The 19,759-nt window shown below is 45.7% G+C and overlaps 1 protein-coding gene across 1 annotated transcript in view; it reads right to left on the reverse strand.

Moving 5' to 3' along the window:
• The window catches only part of sspo (SCO-spondin), a 45,209-nt gene that overhangs the window by 17,718 nt on the left and 7,732 nt on the right, over positions 1-19,759 (reverse strand). The window contains exons 27-88 of the mRNA XM_029149585.3: positions 19,638-19,731; positions 19,354-19,563; positions 18,297-18,502; positions 18,068-18,182; positions 17,749-17,870; positions 17,498-17,671; positions 17,188-17,421; positions 16,971-17,093; positions 16,655-16,749; positions 16,281-16,512; positions 16,014-16,166; positions 15,707-15,844; positions 15,423-15,605; positions 15,153-15,303; positions 14,418-14,577; positions 13,737-13,785; positions 13,543-13,647; positions 13,322-13,449; positions 13,118-13,238; positions 12,881-13,008; positions 12,649-12,790; positions 12,400-12,570; positions 12,124-12,304; positions 11,849-11,924; positions 11,697-11,718; positions 11,469-11,589; positions 11,161-11,374; positions 10,872-11,013; positions 10,558-10,734; positions 10,270-10,407; positions 10,030-10,107; positions 9,788-9,931; positions 9,127-9,285; positions 8,871-9,035; positions 8,560-8,751; positions 8,336-8,458; positions 7,868-7,997; positions 7,580-7,705; positions 7,302-7,393; positions 6,958-7,134; positions 6,679-6,849; positions 6,330-6,585; positions 6,200-6,246; positions 5,955-6,125; positions 5,732-5,866; positions 5,432-5,568; positions 5,258-5,352; positions 5,132-5,181; positions 4,770-4,940; positions 4,171-4,341; positions 4,021-4,100; positions 3,745-3,914; positions 3,606-3,652; positions 3,290-3,490; positions 2,760-2,930; positions 2,308-2,508; positions 2,083-2,182; positions 1,773-1,993; positions 1,455-1,607; positions 1,188-1,354; positions 956-1,101; positions 55-275 (exon numbers count right to left, since the gene is read on the reverse strand). Of these exons, the coding sequence (XP_029005418.1) occupies positions 55-275; positions 956-1,101; positions 1,188-1,354; positions 1,455-1,607; positions 1,773-1,993; positions 2,083-2,182; positions 2,308-2,508; positions 2,760-2,930; positions 3,290-3,490; positions 3,606-3,652; positions 3,745-3,914; positions 4,021-4,100; positions 4,171-4,341; positions 4,770-4,940; positions 5,132-5,181; positions 5,258-5,352; positions 5,432-5,568; positions 5,732-5,866; positions 5,955-6,125; positions 6,200-6,246; positions 6,330-6,585; positions 6,679-6,849; positions 6,958-7,134; positions 7,302-7,393; positions 7,580-7,705; positions 7,868-7,997; positions 8,336-8,458; positions 8,560-8,751; positions 8,871-9,035; positions 9,127-9,285; positions 9,788-9,931; positions 10,030-10,107; positions 10,270-10,407; positions 10,558-10,734; positions 10,872-11,013; positions 11,161-11,374; positions 11,469-11,589; positions 11,697-11,718; positions 11,849-11,924; positions 12,124-12,304; positions 12,400-12,570; positions 12,649-12,790; positions 12,881-13,008; positions 13,118-13,238; positions 13,322-13,449; positions 13,543-13,647; positions 13,737-13,785; positions 14,418-14,577; positions 15,153-15,303; positions 15,423-15,605; positions 15,707-15,844; positions 16,014-16,166; positions 16,281-16,512; positions 16,655-16,749; positions 16,971-17,093; positions 17,188-17,421; positions 17,498-17,671; positions 17,749-17,870; positions 18,068-18,182; positions 18,297-18,502; positions 19,354-19,563; positions 19,638-19,731 (8,973 nt within the window). The remainder of the gene's footprint in view (positions 1-54; positions 276-955; positions 1,102-1,187; positions 1,355-1,454; positions 1,608-1,772; positions 1,994-2,082; positions 2,183-2,307; positions 2,509-2,759; positions 2,931-3,289; positions 3,491-3,605; positions 3,653-3,744; positions 3,915-4,020; positions 4,101-4,170; positions 4,342-4,769; positions 4,941-5,131; positions 5,182-5,257; positions 5,353-5,431; positions 5,569-5,731; positions 5,867-5,954; positions 6,126-6,199; positions 6,247-6,329; positions 6,586-6,678; positions 6,850-6,957; positions 7,135-7,301; positions 7,394-7,579; positions 7,706-7,867; positions 7,998-8,335; positions 8,459-8,559; positions 8,752-8,870; positions 9,036-9,126; positions 9,286-9,787; positions 9,932-10,029; positions 10,108-10,269; positions 10,408-10,557; positions 10,735-10,871; positions 11,014-11,160; positions 11,375-11,468; positions 11,590-11,696; positions 11,719-11,848; positions 11,925-12,123; positions 12,305-12,399; positions 12,571-12,648; positions 12,791-12,880; positions 13,009-13,117; positions 13,239-13,321; positions 13,450-13,542; positions 13,648-13,736; positions 13,786-14,417; positions 14,578-15,152; positions 15,304-15,422; positions 15,606-15,706; positions 15,845-16,013; positions 16,167-16,280; positions 16,513-16,654; positions 16,750-16,970; positions 17,094-17,187; positions 17,422-17,497; positions 17,672-17,748; positions 17,871-18,067; positions 18,183-18,296; positions 18,503-19,353; positions 19,564-19,637; positions 19,732-19,759) is intronic.

Raw genomic sequence — 19,759 nt, forward strand, 5'->3', positions numbered from 1 at the left:
TGATCACACCTTACTTGTACACACTGTACCATCTGTCTAAATTATCCCAGGTACCTGGGCAGTCAGGAGCTTGGCAGTAAGTGGTTTCCTGGCGCGGCTCCTGGCAATCTCTTCCTCCATGTGCTGGAGCAGGCTGAGTGCAGCTCCTGGACCGTGTTTTCAGACCAAGACCTCCACAAGAGAGTGAGCACGGACTCCAAGGTCCCCAAGGTGACAGACCCCCGTCGACTGGGCAAGGCTCCAAGGAACAATTCCATCTGCCGTGGTCACAGCCACTAATGGAAATAAAATGGTGTGAGGGTGGAAAACCAGTGTTCAATATTTGTCTGTGCGTAATGTGTCATTAACATGGACTTTAACACTGAGATGTATCTTTTAATGTTTAATTATTGTTTAAATTACATTTATTGCTATTGTCCACTTTATAGTACATTTGTTAACTATTAATCATATTTATTTGGCTTTGTAGCAATGTATTATTATCTTAATTACAGAGGACATGTTTGGCATTTTGGTAGAGTAAGAGGATGCAGAAGGGCACTCAGTTCTTTTACATTGGTGCCATCCATGGATGGTTGGAGTTACAGATGTTTGATTTAGGTGATGTGTTTTAATGTCATCAGTATAAAATTGCACAAACAGGTTCTGAATGAAGCTCACTATGCGCTTCTCAGAAAGAAATAAGAGCCAATGAGACCCAATGGGAGCAGAGGAAGAATTTCCAGGGCCAACGTCCAATTCTGGTGCGCACACACAGACACACACACAGACACACACACACACACACACACACACACAGACACACACACACAGACACACACACACACACACACACACACACACACAGGGATCTTGTATCTCATTTCCAAATGGTTTTAGATGTTTCAAGTATTTACAGAGCTCCCATAATTTCAGCTGTAATTGCACGGTGGGGACAGAATTATTCTCTGCTAACCAGGTGCTGCAGTCATGAACCAGTGTTTCCCCAGACTGGAGCTCCATTCCCTCAGAGATGTTAAACAGGTGCAGGTATGAGACAGGTGTGATAGACACACTTTGTAAGGATTCCAAAAGATCCCTGTCGACCAGACACGGACACTCCTGAGACACACAAACAATGATCATTATTTGAACTATCATGAGCTTCTCACAATCTTTGACTGCTCATAAATCACAGTGGAACCCGCCTGCAGACAGACTCCTCCATGCTGGTAGGTGTGCCAGGGGCAGTGGCAGCCTTCCTCACAGCCGTCTGAGTAACAGCCCTCCCTGCCACTGATCTGAGCACAGTTGAATGGACAACCTTCGCCTCGTTCACACTCCCTGTACAGCCTGCCTGGAGGGCAGCCCACCTCTGCACACAATGAGACCAACACAAAGAAACAGTAAACAATCCTGTTCCACGGAAAACATGATGCCATAAAAACAGGGTGCTAGAGGAAAGAGGGACTCACCAAGGCAGACCTGGGTGTTGCAGGTCTTGCTCTGACGACTGAGGCCGCTACATGGCGGAGAGCTACAAAGTCGATTGCGGGACTGCTGCCCTCCTCCACAGCTGACTGAACACACAGACCACGAAGACCAGAGCTGCCAATTCCCCACGGAATCTGGAAGTCAGAAAATATGTAACGCAGGATGTTTTTCATTTTTCACTTAAGGGCATTTTAAATCAGTTTACCCCACTTTTCCATTTATTCTTTTTTTTAGTTTCTCTGTTTTGGCTTAAAGATCTTTTACTCAGAACCAGACTGCCTGGTCAATCCAATCACTACCTGTGCACGGGTGTATGTTGCAGTTTTTCTGCTGCTCAGTGACTCCCACGCAGCCTCTTCCACCACTCTGAGGAAAGGGATTATCACACTGGCGACTCCTAAACTTGACCCCTCCGGCGCAAGAAAGCGAGCACTCAGACCAGGCTCCCCACTGGCTCCAGCCACCGTCAACGTGGCAGCCAGGAACAGACTGGCACTGCAGAATCCCAGCCTCGCATGAACTTAGCATAAATGAAGGGAGAAAGACAAAATATGTTGATCAGATAGGAACTTCTCCTACTACAGTCAAAATGGCTTTGTTGTGTCATACCAATTCTTGCAATCACTAATGATGCTATCCCCTGGATTTGCAAAGTGCCAATCATATCCTCCAGGCCACAGCCAGGCTGCATTAGTGGAATTTAGATCAACTGTACAGAGAGAGGCAAAGAGACATAACTAATCCATATAAAGAGACAAACATGTACCTCATACTGATCTACGCTAAGTCACCACCCCCGGCCTTGATGTACTGTAAATAGTTTGTGTATCTAACCGGTGGCAGAGCTGTTGTGGTATTTGCAGCGACACTCGTCCCTAGACACACACACGTCATCCTGCAGAACCATGTCATCCGGACAACCACAGCTCGGGCTGCAGCCAGGGGGGTCCAAGCACACTGTGTCACCATGGAGATCTGAACAGGAACGAGGGCAGGGCTTTCCACAGGGCCACTCCTCCTGGCCTCCACCACAGTCTGAACACAGGACACAGGATGAGAAACACATTAACAATAGGAAATTCTACCAACACTTTAATCGGAGATCATTAATCGCCAGATAGCCATTTTCTTTATTTGTTTTATTAAAATCCTTCTGTACTGTATGTGTTGCACACTAATGAAGCAAGCCTTCTAGTCTTTTTACAGAATTTGACAACTGATTTTCTACACATTAAATACATACTTCATACATCCACTATTAATATTCATTGCCTTATTAAGCTAACCTGAGCAGACAGTAATGTTGTCATGGCAACTACGTCTCTGCCTGGTCTCTCCAAGACAGGGCAGACCACCAAACCTGGCAGGGGGACTGTTACATTCCCTGGTGCGAGTGGCCGAGCCGAGGCACCCGTCACAATCTGACCATGCGGACCAGGAGCTCCATGACCCGTGAACTAAAGGAAGAGTGAATAAAAGTAAAAACGAGCAGGAGTGTAACTAAAAAGGAAAACCCACCTGAACAGAGCAAAAGTTTAGTTAGAGACAAAAAACACTACACTTGCATTCAACTAAAACCCTTCCAACTCATCAGTGGTTCTCAAACCCCGGCCTCAAGTCCAGTACCACTGTCTTGAAGCCAGCTCTGCCCTGCCCTGCCCGGCCAGCTTCTGAGTGATGGATCAGACCTGATCCATGTAAACAGCTGTGGGTGGGGCAGGGATAAATGGAAATGAAGTAGAGCAGTTGTACAGGACTTGGGGGCCGTGTTTGAAAACCACCAGTTTGTGTCTGCCAGCACTTAGTGGTGTCCTACCTGGGCAGAAGGTAACTACAGGACACGGCTGTCTCTGGATTTGAACTCCAACTCCACTGTGTATTTCATGTTCCCCAGGGCAGTCTGCTCCTCCAGCCCTGGGCTCAGGACAGCTACAACTTCTGTAGCGGGACACAGACTCTGCCCCACAGGTCCTGGAGCAAGGAGTCCACTCTGACCACTCACACCAGTTACCTGATACTGGAAACACAAACAACAGTATGTGACTTCCTTAGAGGGTGATATATATAGCAAATATAGAGTATTCAATACATTGCTTTAAGGTTTTCATTTTAAACACAAAGGCTTGTCTCACTGGGGCAGGGGTATCTGGTGCAGTTCAGCCTCCCACCCTCACAGGTGCTGAAAGACAGGAAAGCAAATATGAAGCTCCTCCTCCTCATTGGTAACCTGTAGAATGCAAACATGGTGCACATAGGCACAAAGGCTCTCACCAGTTGTTACATCCATCATGCGACTCAGTGGTCTCCCCCGGTTCCAACCAGCGTCCAATGCTGAGCTCCAGGCATGGACAGTCTTCTCTCTCCACACAAACTGTGCCATTTTCAGACAGCACCTTTCCCTCAGTACAGTAGCAGCCGGGCTCACACCGCCACTCACAGTACTAAAAGACATAAACAAACCACTGTCACTAACAACATCTCAGTTCTTTATTCAATAACCATTGGGTAGGACCATCGTAAATCTGCGATGATACTTGAAATACTTACGGTCAGGTCATCACAGGAGCGAGGGCAGGAGGGACCACAACTACTAAATGCTGTGCCTGGAACCTGAGAACAGGGTGGGACTGGAAACAAAGTCAGGGCTGAGTATTGCTGCACAGGCTCACATTCAGTTCACACACTTAGCGCACATACCTGGACAGTGATTAGTGTTACAGGACATAACCTGGAATCCCAGACCCTCACAATAAGCTCCTTCCCACTCTGGACTGGGACTATCACACTCCCTCCTCCGGCTCTGAACACCCCCACCACATGATTTGGTACACTGTGTCCAGCTGCTCCACTGACTCCAGCCCCCGTCACCTGGACAGATCAGGACAACCTTCAAACATTCCAGTTCCAGTAACAACAACTGAGCTTCACTGTAGGTGAAATTTACTAGCAGACGTCTCTCTTACAGTCCATCACAGTAAAAAGCATCAGTTTACCTTTAAGAGTTTGAAATAGTCTAGTCCCATAAAGCAGCAAAACTATATTTAACTATTTAATTTTTGTAGGTTCACCCTCACACTGTAGTACAGTAGTTTACTGTTCACTGTTTAAACTGTCCAACGTCTGTCTGTGGACATATGCTGCTGCAGTGCTTGACTGTGCAGAATGAACTGGTATTATCAACCATACTGTAACTCACCTAGCCAATTACAGCTAGCTAATGGCAGCCTGGCTATGAACTTGAATGTCATTCCAGGCCATAGCAGACACAGTACATGTATGTAAGGGAATTAACTCACGGTCACATGGGCTAGTGACGCAGACCTGGTCCTCCCTGTGAGGTCCCACACACGGCAGGCCACTGCCAGAGCGCTGGGGGCTGGAACAGAACCTGTAGCGAGACTGGAGACCGGGTCCACAGGACAGAGAGCACTGACTCCAAGGAGTCCACGAAGACCACTGGGCATCAACTGCAGTGAACGTTTGTGGGAAGAAATAAAATGAAGAAATAACAAGCAGCTGCATGATGTTCACACACCAACATCACTACAATGATGTATTCATTACAGTACTCTACAAGAGACTCTACAGTTAGTACTGTACATGAAACAGTGACAAGTAAAACACACACAAAAGGTAGCGTAAATGACTTTTTCCCTACTATTGCAGACGTCCTGAGAACAGTTTACCAGACTCCCTGCGTCACATGTACTGAAATACAGAAACAGATTGAATCATCATTTTCATCCTCCGCTGCTGGGGAGTTGCTCATACTCCGTTTACTCACCAGTTGTTGCAGCCTGTTTGAACTGTGTCTCCTGTTACATACTGTTCTCCATCCACATCACAGCGGCAGTCAGACTCTTGCACACACACACCATTCTGGGAATGTAATAAGCAAGAATAATAATCTCATGCTTGTTATATTTGTGACTGTGTGAGTTTGGGGCCATAACTTCACCTGCTGCAGCGTTCCGAGTGGACACTGGCAGCCTGGCGTGCAGTTCCGGCTGAGGTTCATGGTGAGATCTGTACACAACACTGCCCCCTTCACACACTGCTTCCACTCCTGGCCTGGAGGACACTTCTGGTCACCAGCTAACAAACAGCCATGGAAAATATGATTTTCAGGTTGAGCCTCAGTGTGCTTATATAAAACAAGTAATGCCTTGTTTATCCCTTTTACTAGACTTTGCTGCACAGCTACTGTACATGTACAGAAGTAACAGAAGTAGAGCGGTTAGGTGAGTGGGTACTATACCACAGGGCTGCAGACTACAGGCACTGAACTGCTGAGCAGTCCCGTGGATTCGAATGGGCCCACGGGTTCGTTTCCTGTACCCTCCTCCACAGGTCACTGAGCACTGTGACCATGTGCTCCATGGTTCCTTCACACCTGGGAGACATGATAACTGTATAGACCTCTTGTAATTTATTACAGTATGTGTCATTTTAAAACATAATCAACCAAGTGGCTTCACTACCAAAGCAGGGTTCAATGCTGCAGGTATCAATCCCAACTCTGTCTCCTTTGCAGGGACGTCCACCAAATGCTGGAGCAGGATTGGTTCCTGAACGATACCTCCTCCTCACACCAACGTCACACGTCCGACTGCAGGTGCTCCACTGGGTCCAGCCACTCCAGCCACAGTCCACTGAAGAGACAAGAAAACAAAAAATGAGAACAGAGATCTGCAGTAATAAGAATGGTGAGATGTGAAACACCAACCAGCGCAAGGAGCTGTTCCACACTCCATCTCTCCATTAGTGCAAGTGCTGTTAAAAAGCAAGAGAACAATGATCTACTGTAGGTCCTAGTTTGTTTGTGCTTTTGAATCACTTCACATCAGATTTATTACCAGTTATTGCAGGCATCAACAACCAGGGAAGCGCCGGCTGGGTATGTCTGTCCCTGATGGTAGCATGGACACTGTGCTTGGGGGACACAGCTGCTGTTGAACAGGTAGAAGCCCGGGGCACAATAGCAGCCGTCATAACAAGTGGTGGCACACTGCACGTTTACGGGCGTCATGTCCAAACACACTCGAGGACATGCTCCACCATGAGCCTCGCACTCAGCCGCTGTCATATACACCATGCCCTCTGGACAGTCACCTGAGTGGAGCAGCAGCAAAAATAAGACCATACACACACGGACACAGATGGGCTGAACATAGAGCAGTGTGTTGCTCTAAAAGCCTTGAGCACCTGTGCAGGGGTGGGAGTTACAGTCTCCTGTTTGAATCTGTGGCCCAGGGCATTTATTGCCCCCATGCTGTGGTGAGGGTGAATTGCAAAATCGCTCTCTTGTTTGGACCCCGGAGTCACACTCCGATGAACATGAAGACCAGGATGACCAGGATGACCAGCCACCATTTACTAGAAGCAAATGACTTTAATCAACTTTCTATTCACATAACAACGGGTAATGGAATGAATTAGCAACTCTAGTCACTCGTTAATGTCTATGCCTGCATCAATTCATACCTGGACAGTGTTCAGTGTTGCAGGGCTCTTGCTCCTCGCTGTCTCCATCACAGGCAGAGTTAGTGCTGTTGCAGCTGCGGAATCGTCGCCTAATTCCCACCTCATCAACATGGTTAAAGCATGTCTTACTGCACTCGGACCAACTGGTCCATTTACTCCAAACTCCTTCAAGTAGTGCTATAAGAGAACTTCAAGTTATCACCATCATAAATCAATGTCAGAAAACTTAGTATACAAATAATTATTAGCTTGATAATAAAGAGAATCCTGATGGCAGCTGAATCTTAGGAAAAAAAACAGAAATGTAGATTCCATCACTGGGATTGGGATTTGAGAATGTTTACCAGGAAGGCAGGTGTTAGAACAGGTGCGGGCCTCAGTGGAATCTCCTGGACAGGGCTGGACAGTAGCTGCACTTGTTGAGTTCACTGGAGACCTGAACAGACATGTTAAGGGTAAATGAGAGAGTGGGAGTCAAACAAGGTAAGCATTCAAGTCATTCATGTGAAGAAACAAAAATGTAATTAACAATTAGAAATAATATTCAATAAAGCTCCACTCAACACAAACAGTTTGTGATTAGCACTGACAGATTCATACAGTACATGTACATCAGGTTCACCTGTAGCGCTGCTGTAAACCCAGGCCACAGGTGACATCACATGACGACCACGACGTCCACGCAGACCACTGGCAGCTTGCCACACAGCTGGAGCTGTCACAGGTGACTTGTCCATGTTTACATAGGCTGGTTGGAGATTTCTAATGGTTAGTTTCGCTTTTAACTCAGCAGCAGTAGATTATTATAGATTAGGCGTTATCCCATAATGTACAAGTTTAGCCAGGTATTTTAGAAATGATCCATTACTTGAATAGTAACATGAATACAATTAAAGGAAACGCCTCTCACCATGTGGTACAATGGTTCCCCTTCACGGTCTGTCCTGGCTGCAGTGCTTGGCCGTTCCAGTGACAGACACATTGGCTTGCATTTACACACTGTCCCTCCTGAAGGTACAGACCATCGGGACAGCGGCACCCTGGAGGAATGAATAATGTTCTAATCAGTGAGCCCATGTGAAGAACAGGAATAGTTCCATCTCTGGAACAGTTTCAGCACAGGTTTGCTGATCTAGATATGTGAATATTTTATCACCAACCCACTAAATGAAAAGCCATCCACTAACAAACAATAAATCGTGAAGAATATGATCTGGCCTCCAGATTACGCAGTAATTCACTCTTTCTTATGCAATATCATGTAAGGCTGTAATGGCTGTTCATCTTGAAATTAGGAACTTGGTAAAAGCAATGTCATTTACATTCATGGCCTTTCCTGCTTAAATGCTATTATTACTAATAGAATGTGGTGTCCTACCCAACACACAGGTAGCAGTGCAGTTCCCAGCAAAGCTAAGATGTGCACAGGTAAGAGGACAAGGCTTAACTCTTCCAGCCTGGCAGTCTGCTGCAGTCACAAGCACCAAGCCGTTGACACAACCTACACATCAGCGCAGTGAGTCAGTCTGCCTACAGAGATGTTTATTGTGTTCACTGTTTATTTGACAGAATTTAACAGAATGTAATGCTTGGATAAATCACCCGTCTGTGTGCCAGTGTCTTTGGTGCAAGGCTGATTGTTGCAGGTCTGGCTCTGCAAAGTCATGCCTTCACAGTCCCGACCACCGTTTTTAGGAGGGGGAGCAGTGCAGGTTCTGTTCCTCTGCTTGACTCCACCTCCACACAGAGCGTCACAATCCGACCACTCTGTCCACTCTGACCAGCGACCATTAACTATGGGAGGAGACCAGCAAGTATTATAATTACTATTATTATTATTTTTATTAGATTAAATTAACAGTTTGTGACCGCTGTATCACATTTGACACTACATGTAGGTTCACAGAACATACCTGGACATGCCCGTGAAAAGCAGGCTCGACTATCAAACTGAGCAACACCACAGGTGCCTCCAGGCAGAGCCTCCCTTAAGACGTCCCTCTGACGAAACAGCGAGCCCAAGCCACATGACACACTGCAAGCACTCCAGGCTGTCCATGGGGACATGATGCAGTCCACTAGTGGTAGGAGGAAGTCAAAGGTACATGGAAATTACATTTACCTATTTGGATTCATGACCAGTTGAGCAACTGTGTGAATATAACTCACCACAATCTTTTTCATCAGACCCATCCACACAATCCTGCTGCAGGTCACACCTACGGTCAGTATGAACACACTCCCCACTGCCACAGGGGAACTGCTTGTGAGAACATGGGCTGGGCACAAGGGGAACCTGCGATATCACCACAGGCGTGGCTGTGGTGCCTGGTGAGACACAGAAACTTAAATAAAGCATCAGACACGTGATCCATTTTCAGACACAAAGAGAATCTTGTCTTACTCTACCTGTCAGTCTAAGTTCATAGGTAAATACAGAAACAACCACAGACACAGAGAAAGAAAAAGCCTAGAGGCCATGGCTGAAGCAGAGCTGTCACAGAGTACTCTATGTCTTAACTAATATCACCAATGTTAACTCCTTCTTCACTGCAATTACAAACTCTGTCCTCTAACTTCATCCACCTCCAGGGCCGGTGTCCCTGCTGGTTTTCCAGCTCTCTCTGCTGATTACCTTGATCATGTGTGTCAGTTGGCTTTTCCAACTTGTCATTGACTGAACACACATGGTCAAAGTAATCGGTAGGAGCTGGAGCAGGGAGAGTTGGAAAACCAGCAGGGCAGTGGCCCTCGTCAGCGTCACTTTGACACCCCTGACCTACAGTATCCTTCCATTGTCTGTGATCTCTGCCCGGATGATGATACGTACCACAGTGTTCTTCATCCGACCCGTCCAAACAGTCTTGCCTGCCATCACACACCTGAACAGGGTCTATGCAGCCAAATAGTCCACAAGCAAATTGACCCTCCACACAAAGCACCCTGGGTAGCAGGCTGGAAGTGGTCCACTCGGCTAAAAAGAAAAAAGAGGTAACAGTGACATCGTTTGTCTCTTTTCTCTAGGGTAAAATGTTGATCTATGCACAGCTAGGAAGGTTGTAGGCTCCACACCTTTAGTGGTTTGGAGACCAGGCCTTCCAGAGCTAGGGGTTGTAGCGAGGTGCAATCCAGGTTGGCCTGTGGTGGCGCCTGGGTATGTAGGTTTAGTGGAAAGGATGAACAGCGCATTTAAAATACACACAGTGGTTGGTGAAATAAAGGTTTAAGGTAAAAACCAAACTAAAACATCAAAAGTTGTCAACGTGGCCAACTTGACTGAGATACTGATAATCAATAATTAATGACACTCACCACTCACACCAGATGTAGCCAGACCAGGAAAGCCACCCTGGGACTTGGTAGTGCGGAGTCCTGGGACACCTGTTGTACTGTCACCATGAAAACCTGGTCTTCCTGTGGAAGTAGTCTGGTTCCGCAGCCCTGGAAAGCCTAAGGTTGAAGCAGTACCCGATCATAGGGATGAGGAGACACATTTAAAGTACTGTATGTGATCCCTTGGTCTCAACTCAACTAAACCATAAGCAGGTATACAAGGTGTGCCATGACTTAATAGAATAAAGAATATCCTTCCCCTCTCACCACAGTCCATCTCATCAGACAGGTCCTTGCAGTCAGGTCGACCGTCACAAAGCACAGAGATAGAGACACACTCCTCGCTGTGCTGGCATGCAAACTGGCCTGGCTCGCAGCGAGGCACCGGCACTTGTCCACCACCAGAGGGGGGTGTAGTCACACTGCTGGGGGTCAACAACTCATCTACAAGGGCAAGAGGGAAAGTTGAGTTATATTATTAATAATAGAAAGACGTCCTTATACCTCAGGTGAAAGAACACACTCAAATTAATATCTGAACTATGATGATGTCACTTTTGTATTTGGGTGAATGTTGATACCTCCTTTACAGCCAAGAACCTCCACACGCAGGTAAAAGGTGTGTCTGAACTCTACAGGAAGGATACGAAAGTAACGGGCTCTGACTAGCCGGTCCAGCCAGCGGGTCACGGGTTTCCTGCCGACCATCCGTACTTCAAACACCTGCAACAGGAAGGATACTTATAGTATATATGAGACTAAGTAAAGATAGTTAGCTTCATTGTCTTCTAGTACTCTGGAATAGGCTTACAACATTTTCATAAAAGGATTTACACAAGTACAGAATTAAATGATCTGAACTCTACATACTTTAGCAGGACCACCAAGTTTTCCACTCTCGGTGTAGTCTGTGAAGCTGTTGCTGTGCAGTGCAAAGGCCAGATGGTATTTGGTGAGGTATCCCCTCATGCGTTCACTGCCCTGAATCACAAGCCCTGATATCCACGTGGGCTCCAGGAAGTCCACCTGAAAATAGGGCTGGACATCTGCAGGCAAGGGACTCCATCCAGGCTCCATTACTGGACTGTACCAAAGACAGTATGTTTTAGTAGAATGAGGACATTGTCACTAATTTATGGTCACAAGACGCACACCTCAGCCATGCAAATATCTCTCACATGTTAGGAATGATGTTTAGTCTTCCAGCATCAGCAGGGTTGTTTTCTCGATGTGAGGATGAAGTCAACTGACCATATCGAATCCGCCCATCCTCCAGGCCAAGAGGAGATGAGCAGATGCCTGAAAAAAGAATGAATCCTGAGGCTCAAAATAAAACTTCAATGCCTAAGCCCTGTATTAGTATTTGTAATTACTGTAAATGGTGCTGAATTATATGTTGTACTTACCACGATACCCTGGAACACTATCCTGTAAATACATTAGAAATTGAAATTAATATTTGTGAAAACTCAACATTAATCAACATCAGTCAATGAAATAACATGAGACAGACAGAAGTAGCAGTGACACCACATATGGAACTTAAAAGTTTCCTTACTGGTGGTGACACAGCAGGACGAGTGACGGCAGACACAGATGGAGTCCTGAGAGGAGCAGGGGTGGGTGTGTGTGGTCTGTGAATTGCCAAAAAACAACAGAGGAGTAAATCCAACACCTAAAGCTCTTTATGATAGCACTACAACACAAGGAATTGAAGAAAAACACATACAAACAAGATTAATAAGCAGCAATAAGACTGGATTCAAAGTTAATAAAATGACACACTTGCTAATTACCAACCACTACTGAATGAATGAAAACAAGACCCTCCACCTGTCTGACTGAGCGGTGAAGTGGTCGTGAGGGTGGCAGCCGCTTTCATCTTCTCCTTTAGGACAGTCAGCGATCCCATCACAGCGCTGCTCTGCTGTAATGCAGCCCCCTGGTGGGGGGCAGGAGAACTGGCCAGAGGGGCAGCTGCGGGGGCTGGTGGCTGTAGGGGACGGCTGTGTGCCTACAGTATGTGTTTGTTTAAATACATTTGATTTTTTCTATTTGTAAGAAAACATAAATGCCTATAAGTAAATGGATGTTGGCTGAAAAGCTCACCACAGTACATCTCATCTGATCCGTCTCCACAGTCGTTGACTCCATTGCAGACAACTCCCAGTGGACCCGCTGGCACACAGCGACCATTGCTGCACTGGAACTCCCTCACTCTGCAGCCGCCCACTGGGGAGATTGGTGAGGAAGGGGTCGAGGTAGTCAACCTGCCATCACCTTAAAAGGAGAGGACAACCTTTTAGTAACCATTCTGACCATAAAATTCCCCATAAAGCTTTGAAACAACTTCCTGACCATCACCACAGCCCATGATCTCCAGTCGAACATAGATGCCATTTTGAAAGTCATGTGGAAGCAGGCGAACAAACTGGGCAGAGACCATCCTGTCCAGTCTGGCCTCCACCACCCCATGGTCATCATGGTTGCCAAGAAAAATCTGAAACCAGACAGATGAATCATCAGCATAAAAACCTTGCAAATTAAATATTAGAAATTTCCCTTTGGTATTTGTGGTTTGATGTCTTACCTTGGCTCTGGGTCGGGCATCAGTGACAAGCTCTTTGTATGTGTACCACTGCCTGCCATCCTGGCTGAACTGCATATAAAAGCTAGATACAAATGTATTGAACATGCCACCACCCTGCGTTAACACACCTACAAAAGAGTAGAAGAACGGAGTAGACTGCATTTATTTCATATAGGAGCTTTTACACACTACATTGAACCTGAACTCAGTCTGTTCCATTTCAACCCCAAGCTTTACCAGTGACGTTGTATGGTTTCAGCAGGTCTATCTGTATATAGGGGCTTTGCGTTTTGCTAGTGTGTCCTTCAGGTCTCCGTTGGGGTAGATCTTTATAGTCCTCAGGTTCTGGACTCCAGCCCTAAAAATAATATTTTGGAGGTGGCATGTTGCAGAATATTACCTGGAAAATAAACATTTTAATTTACTGTAGGTATACAGTACCTGGAGGTCTCTGTGAGGGTCCAATGCATGAAGGCGAGCTGCCTCTGGAGGGTGACCTGTCTGGTGTGATGAAGCCACAAAACTAGAGACTGGAAGAGTTTGAACACCTAATGGTGACCAACACTCATCTGGACAAAAAGGGGAGAACGTAAAATTACAAGATGGACGTAATATAAAATGCTTCAACACCATCTACACAACTACCACATGACGACACCAACCTCCAGGAGGCAGTGGATATGTTGGAACCAGGGGTGTAGTGTGTCTGTCTGGCTTTAAAGTCACACTGGCAGGACTGAGTGTCACATACACTGTATCATTTTCTCCTATATGCAGAGATGGTTGAGAATAATGAATATGTTATGTTAAGGTAATCTCATTCTACCAGGTGTAAAAATGAAAGTGACACTAGTACCTTGGCAGTAACAGCACTGGTCTCCATCTCCAAGCACCAGGCTTTGGCCCTGTATGAATAAAAGACAAAAGACTTTACAACACCACTCTGGTGCAATGGTGCTGGAGGCAAAAATGAATAACGCTAATTATAATCTGTGTATTTACTCCAGATTTTGATTGTTTTATGACAATCAAATTTTCTTGGTGATTTAAACAAATATGTTGGTGGATGATTGGGGACTTTCACAGGAAGTTAAATTAGGGTATTGCGCAAAACTCATGCAGGACGACTGCAGATCTGCTACAGCATCTGCATAACCTCTACAACTTCAATTTAAGGTATAGAGATTGAAACACAATAATGACTAGTTATGTACAAAGAGAGGCAAAATACAGTATATGCATGAAACCATGTTCATTAAGGCAAATGATGGATGGCATTGCTCCTTTTGTTAACTCTTCCCAGATATCAATGACCATTGAAGTAAAAGCTGATTGAATATCCAGTGCAGTTGAACATACAGCATACTTTTTTTGCATCTGGGACAAGTGTGGGTCAGTAAGCAGGTTCTTATGGTTTGGGACTGAGCCAGAAGACGATCTACACGCACTGTATATAGAGTGGACATGGTGCATGACTAAAGCACAGGAGCCTGTGCATCTCCACATACACACATATTGTACTATACTATTCCCTCACCTGTGGGCATCCGGTGACAGCATACGGACAGTAGTGGAAACACTGCACTGTGCGGTTGGGCAGACAGTGACATAATTCACAAGGGTCTGACCTCCACCTGTCTCCCACAGCATGGGACTGATCCTGGTACTCACACTCCTCACATGAGTCTGTCTGACACCTGTGGAGACACACAAACGTAACAGATGAACACAGAGGTAAATGCTTGTAAATGCTTAGTATTACACCTTAAAAACAAACAGTTGTCTTTGCAAAATGGTTACAGATGTATTTGTTCATTGATAAAAGGTCTTCTTGGTCTCGGCTGAAGGTTTGAACTGTAGCCTTGTAATATGTGACGTGTGATCAAGCTAATTCTGTATAGCTAGTTTAGCATGTGCCAAAAATTTAACTACTGCAGTTATTTTAAATGGTCTACACAATAAATCCAGGTCTATAAACTTCTCTTCGCTTCACTCCAGTCGACTAGAATGAGAGGTTAGGTGGTGCCCATCTTTTTTAAGAACCTCCACCAGGAGCAGGACTTCCACTGAACTAAACATTTCTCTAGAAATTGAGCAGGAATCAGGGAGTAACATGCAGTTTTTTTGAGTGCAAAACATTAGTTCTTGGGAATTTACCAAAACTTCTGCCAGGTGCTGAAAACCTGAGGTACTAGTTTTTTTTCTAGCAACCACCCTATCAGCACACTGAACATATGGGGCCATTGAAGCCTGTGAGTGAAGTGGTACCAACCTACGAGCCTTCCTGTAAATTCCTTTGCACACCCTCCCATCTCCGTGCTTGGTGGGGTTGTTTGGACTGCGGAAAGACCACTGGACACTCTGGACACCACAAGGTCCCAAACACTCTCCCCACTCAGACCATGATGACCATCCACAGTGTACTAAAATAAGACAAGAGTGCCTGCGTGAGAGAACTATGGGAAGTGGAAAGGGAAAAATACTGCACCTAAACTAGACTTAAAGTTGATGTCACTAGATTGTTTGCATGTGTTAGATTTACCTGAGCAGTCTGGGTTGGGCTGACATCTCTGAGGCATTCCTCTCTCACAAACACAAATGTCACAATCCACTTTTATCTGCTGTCCTGGCCAGTACTGGACACCTGCCACCTCACATAGGCACTCGTCTGGTGATACACACTGCTGTGTATGGCTCATCACCTGGCCCTCTGGACACCAGCAGCCTGAAAGTGGAGAATTATTTATATTTTATAATAATGACAGCAATAATTCAAGGTTAAAGCAATCAACTATTTTTCTTGAGACCACAGTCTCGCTCACGGACCTGAGAAGCAGGGTGCTTTTGGATCACAGAATGTCCCACTGCTGATATGGGCACAGGACACTGGACAGGGAGCACAGCTGTGTCTCACTAAGCCAGAGGGACAGCTGCTGTTGGCACATCCATCATTAGGACAAGGCGCTGGAGTGGAGGATATTAAATACAGTGCTTTGTTTATTATTCCATTCAACATGCCTTTGTACTTTGAGATGATATATTTCACTGATGTATGTGTTTTTGAAATAAGCATATTTTACTTAATTCCCTGATTATAACAAAAGTTTTTTCTTATCCTTCAAATGTTGCTTACTGATTTCCATGGCTGAGCTGGACGGTCCAAGCAGCTGTGAACAGGCTCGGCCACCGTAGCGGGGAGGGAGGCAGCCCCTGTGTCTGACCTGCACTCCTCCACAACCACTGGAACAGTTGGACCAGCTCACCCAGGGTAGCCACTGACCATCCACTGGATGAATTACAGAACAGAATAAAATATGAATAAAAAACACAATTATATTAACTTATTTTAATTATATGTCTATTAATTTTTAAACAAAACGTTCTGTGTCAAGCTCATAACCTGGGCAGGTGGAGTTGAAGCACTGTTGCTTTTGAACGTCCTGTCCAAGACAACGCCAAAGTGGATCTCCTGGGGGGCAGGTTCGCTGCCGGCTCATGGAGCCTGTCCCACAACTGGTGCTACAGGGGCCCCAGGGACCCCAGGAGCTCCAGGTTCTACAGCCCTGCTCATCTGTGGGTCCTCCAAGGGTAGTTAGTGTGGAGTCTGGGCAGTCTCCCACTCCATTACAAACCTGGCAATAAGGAAATATACAATATCAGACATAAGTATTTGTAAAAGAAGTGAAAATGAAGTGGAAGGGAACTGAAAAACATTTAAATCCCATAACACGGACAATGTCTTATTTATTTGTCAGCATAAAAATCAGCACCAACCGATGTAAAGGGAATACAAGATCCATCCAGACAGCTGAATTCAGGGCAGGTGGCAGTAATGTTCTTACTGTCAGGCATCGGTGACACAGTTTTATCTGGACAGAAAAATGTAAAAGAAGTTACCAATTATGGTTATGAGTACGTAGTCTTCATGTTAATTTCATTCTGTCTAAGTCATCTGTTTCTTTTAATAACTATTTGCTGCTGAACCTCTACCCTCATCTCCTGGTTTTAGTATTTTGACACCTGTCTCTCCCTCACTCACACATTTTCCATTTACCATCCTTACAGCTCAACGTATCTTCTAAAAACTCACCACACACCAACTCATCGTCGCCCCGTGGACAATCTGGGACACCATTGCAAACTTGTGTCATGTTCACACAGGTACGATTATCACATGAGAAGCTGCCAGGACACGGAGGAATCCGGGTGGAGCCTAGGGGACAGTGCAATTAAAAGATGTTCTGTCAGCTTGTAGTAGCACATCTTTGTTCTTTTATCGATACATTTGATGACTATATTTAACCCACCACAGTTGTCTATACTTTCATCTGATGCATCCCTGCAATGAAGGGTACCATCACAGAGGTTGTGGTAGTCAACACATTGGTCCCCACTGACACAGGGCACCTGGCCAGGGCCACATAGGGCAGTACACTGCTGTTCATCACTAGCATCCATACAGTCTGTCTCCCCATCACAACGCCATGCCTGAGGGACACACTGCTCACCGGAGGCACAGCTGAACTCATAGGTATGACAATCTGGAAAGACAGAACTGTCAGCAACTTATGAATACTGAAAATGTCTTTTACCTAACTTTTTAAACATGCCTGGTACCTTGAGTATGCTCAGTGGGTGTGATAGGCAAAGGAAACAGTGTTGGGATAACAGTGTAGCAATGGGTTCTGTTCTCATCCTCTCCATTTGCACAGTCCAATGTTCCATCACACTGCTTATGTGCAGCAACACACGTTCCATCACTACAGGGAAACTGCTCAGGGCCACAAGTGACTGCCACAAAAAAAAATTATCTTCACATTGAGGTTTAAAATGCGTTTACAGTTTGACTGGAAGGCTGTTTGCTTTACCTTTACTTGGACAGACAGCTTCATCAGTTCCAGAGGGGCAGTCTCTGTGTCCATCACACACTCTGTCTGCAGGAACACACTGGTCCCCAGGGCACTGAAACTCCCCTGGAGCACACACACAGCTAAAACAACCCAAATATTGGATTATTACTGCATCGTAGTGTTTAATCTATCATTCAGAGGTACAGATGAGATAAGATGAGATAGGCTTTATTTATCCTACAGTGGGGAATTTAGTGGCCAGAAAAATAGCAAGATGCAAAAACAGTTCAAAATAGGAAATGTGAAAAATTTTGTGCAGAATTAAGAGAACACACACCCCCTCTCATCACTGAAGTCCCCACAGTCATCATGTCCATCACAGCGGTGGAGGTAGAGAATGCAACGTCCTCCAGCACACAGGAACTCCCCTTGATCACACACCACACCACAGTCTGTGACAAACATAAAACACCAATCAGTACCTTTCACAATATCTACATTCATATTTAATTAAGAAAAAAATCCATCTGGTTTGTAAGTGGAGTTGGCTAAAAAGCTGACAGTACCTTGCTCGTCAGACCCATCAGCAAAGCCACAGTCCAGCCGTCCATCACATACACGACTGTACTGCAAACACTTCCCGTTTGCACACTGAAACTCCCCCGCAGGGCACAAAGGCACTGAGGTAGGAGGCCCACAGAAGTCCTCATCAGATTGATCAACACAGTCTGGGTGACCGTCACATCGCAGAGCCAGGTTTAAACATGGTCCACTACAGAGTGGAAGGAAAGCTCACATTTTTTAATAGGTTCTAGCAGTGAAAATAATGAGGTCTGAATACTGTACATGCTATTAACACTCTTAGGATGCCATTCTTGTTACTAACCAAGAGCAAACTGAATAGAAGAAGAAATATAGACACTGCTTTTTTTAAGATCGAGTGTCAATAACGTATAAATTTCCCAGAATATAACCATTACCAAATATAAAGATGTAGTACTTAAGCATCAAGATTGTTGTAACCAAGACAATCCTGAATCAGGCTGTCTGTGGTGCAGACCAGTAGGTAAAACTGATTTATGTGCCAAACAAACTTAACTCCTGCGCCCACAGAGAGAGGCTGGTCTGTGGGCAAAACAATCTGTTACCATTCAGCCTGTGGAGAGGAGATCGCTTCTTTCTCCTATTTACTGATTACACTGCAAGTTGTATTCACGAAAGCATTTACTCACACCGTTCAGCTTCGTGTCCCATCCGTGTGGTCGTTTAGGTCAGGTCAAATATGTCACATATGGTCATACTTTGCAATTACTCAGATAAGCTAAACCTAGCCTGATTGTTGTTATTCCATTTTTGAGTTAGCTAGTATGCTAGGCTAACTAGCATAGAGTTTACGTAAACTTAATTAGCTAATTGTTAACGTAAATGGGCTAGCATAACATATGTTATGTGTATGTCACATACTGTACGGTAACACACACAGTTACATTTAGTATACACATTTACAGGGTGTTAATAAACTGACTAAACGGCATTTATACAGCTATTCTGTTAGCATGGCTAAAAATGACGTATGGCTTGTAGGAATTGTCTGTAATCAACGTCAACCGAGTCTGGGTCTACCTGGGTGTACTGGTACAGCGGAACTGGTTCGGGGAGCAGGAGGAGGGGCACTGCTCGTCCGAACCGTCGCCACAGTCGTCCTCGTTGTCACACGCCCACTGAGCGGGGATGCAGCGCCCCCGGGCACAGGTGAACTCCGAGTCCAGGCAGGGGGGAGGGGGAGGGGGGCAGGCCGCGCCCTCACACCGCCACGCGCCCTCCTCGCACGAACTTCACACAAAGGAGACGTCACGTCACAGATCGCCGTAAGATCAATACGCTACTCGAGGCGCACGCGCACCGACCAGTTCTGGCAGTTCTGCGAGATGGCGGTTCCCGGTGGGAACATGGAGCCGTCCCACTCGCACGGACACTGGGCGGGAACCACACAGCTGTCTCCTGCAACACACAGCAAGCAAGTCAGTGG

Source organism: Betta splendens, chromosome 4 (assembly GCF_900634795.4).
Source record: "Betta splendens chromosome 4, fBetSpl5.4, whole genome shotgun sequence".
NCBI lineage: Eukaryota > Metazoa > Chordata > Actinopteri > Anabantiformes > Osphronemidae > Betta > Betta splendens.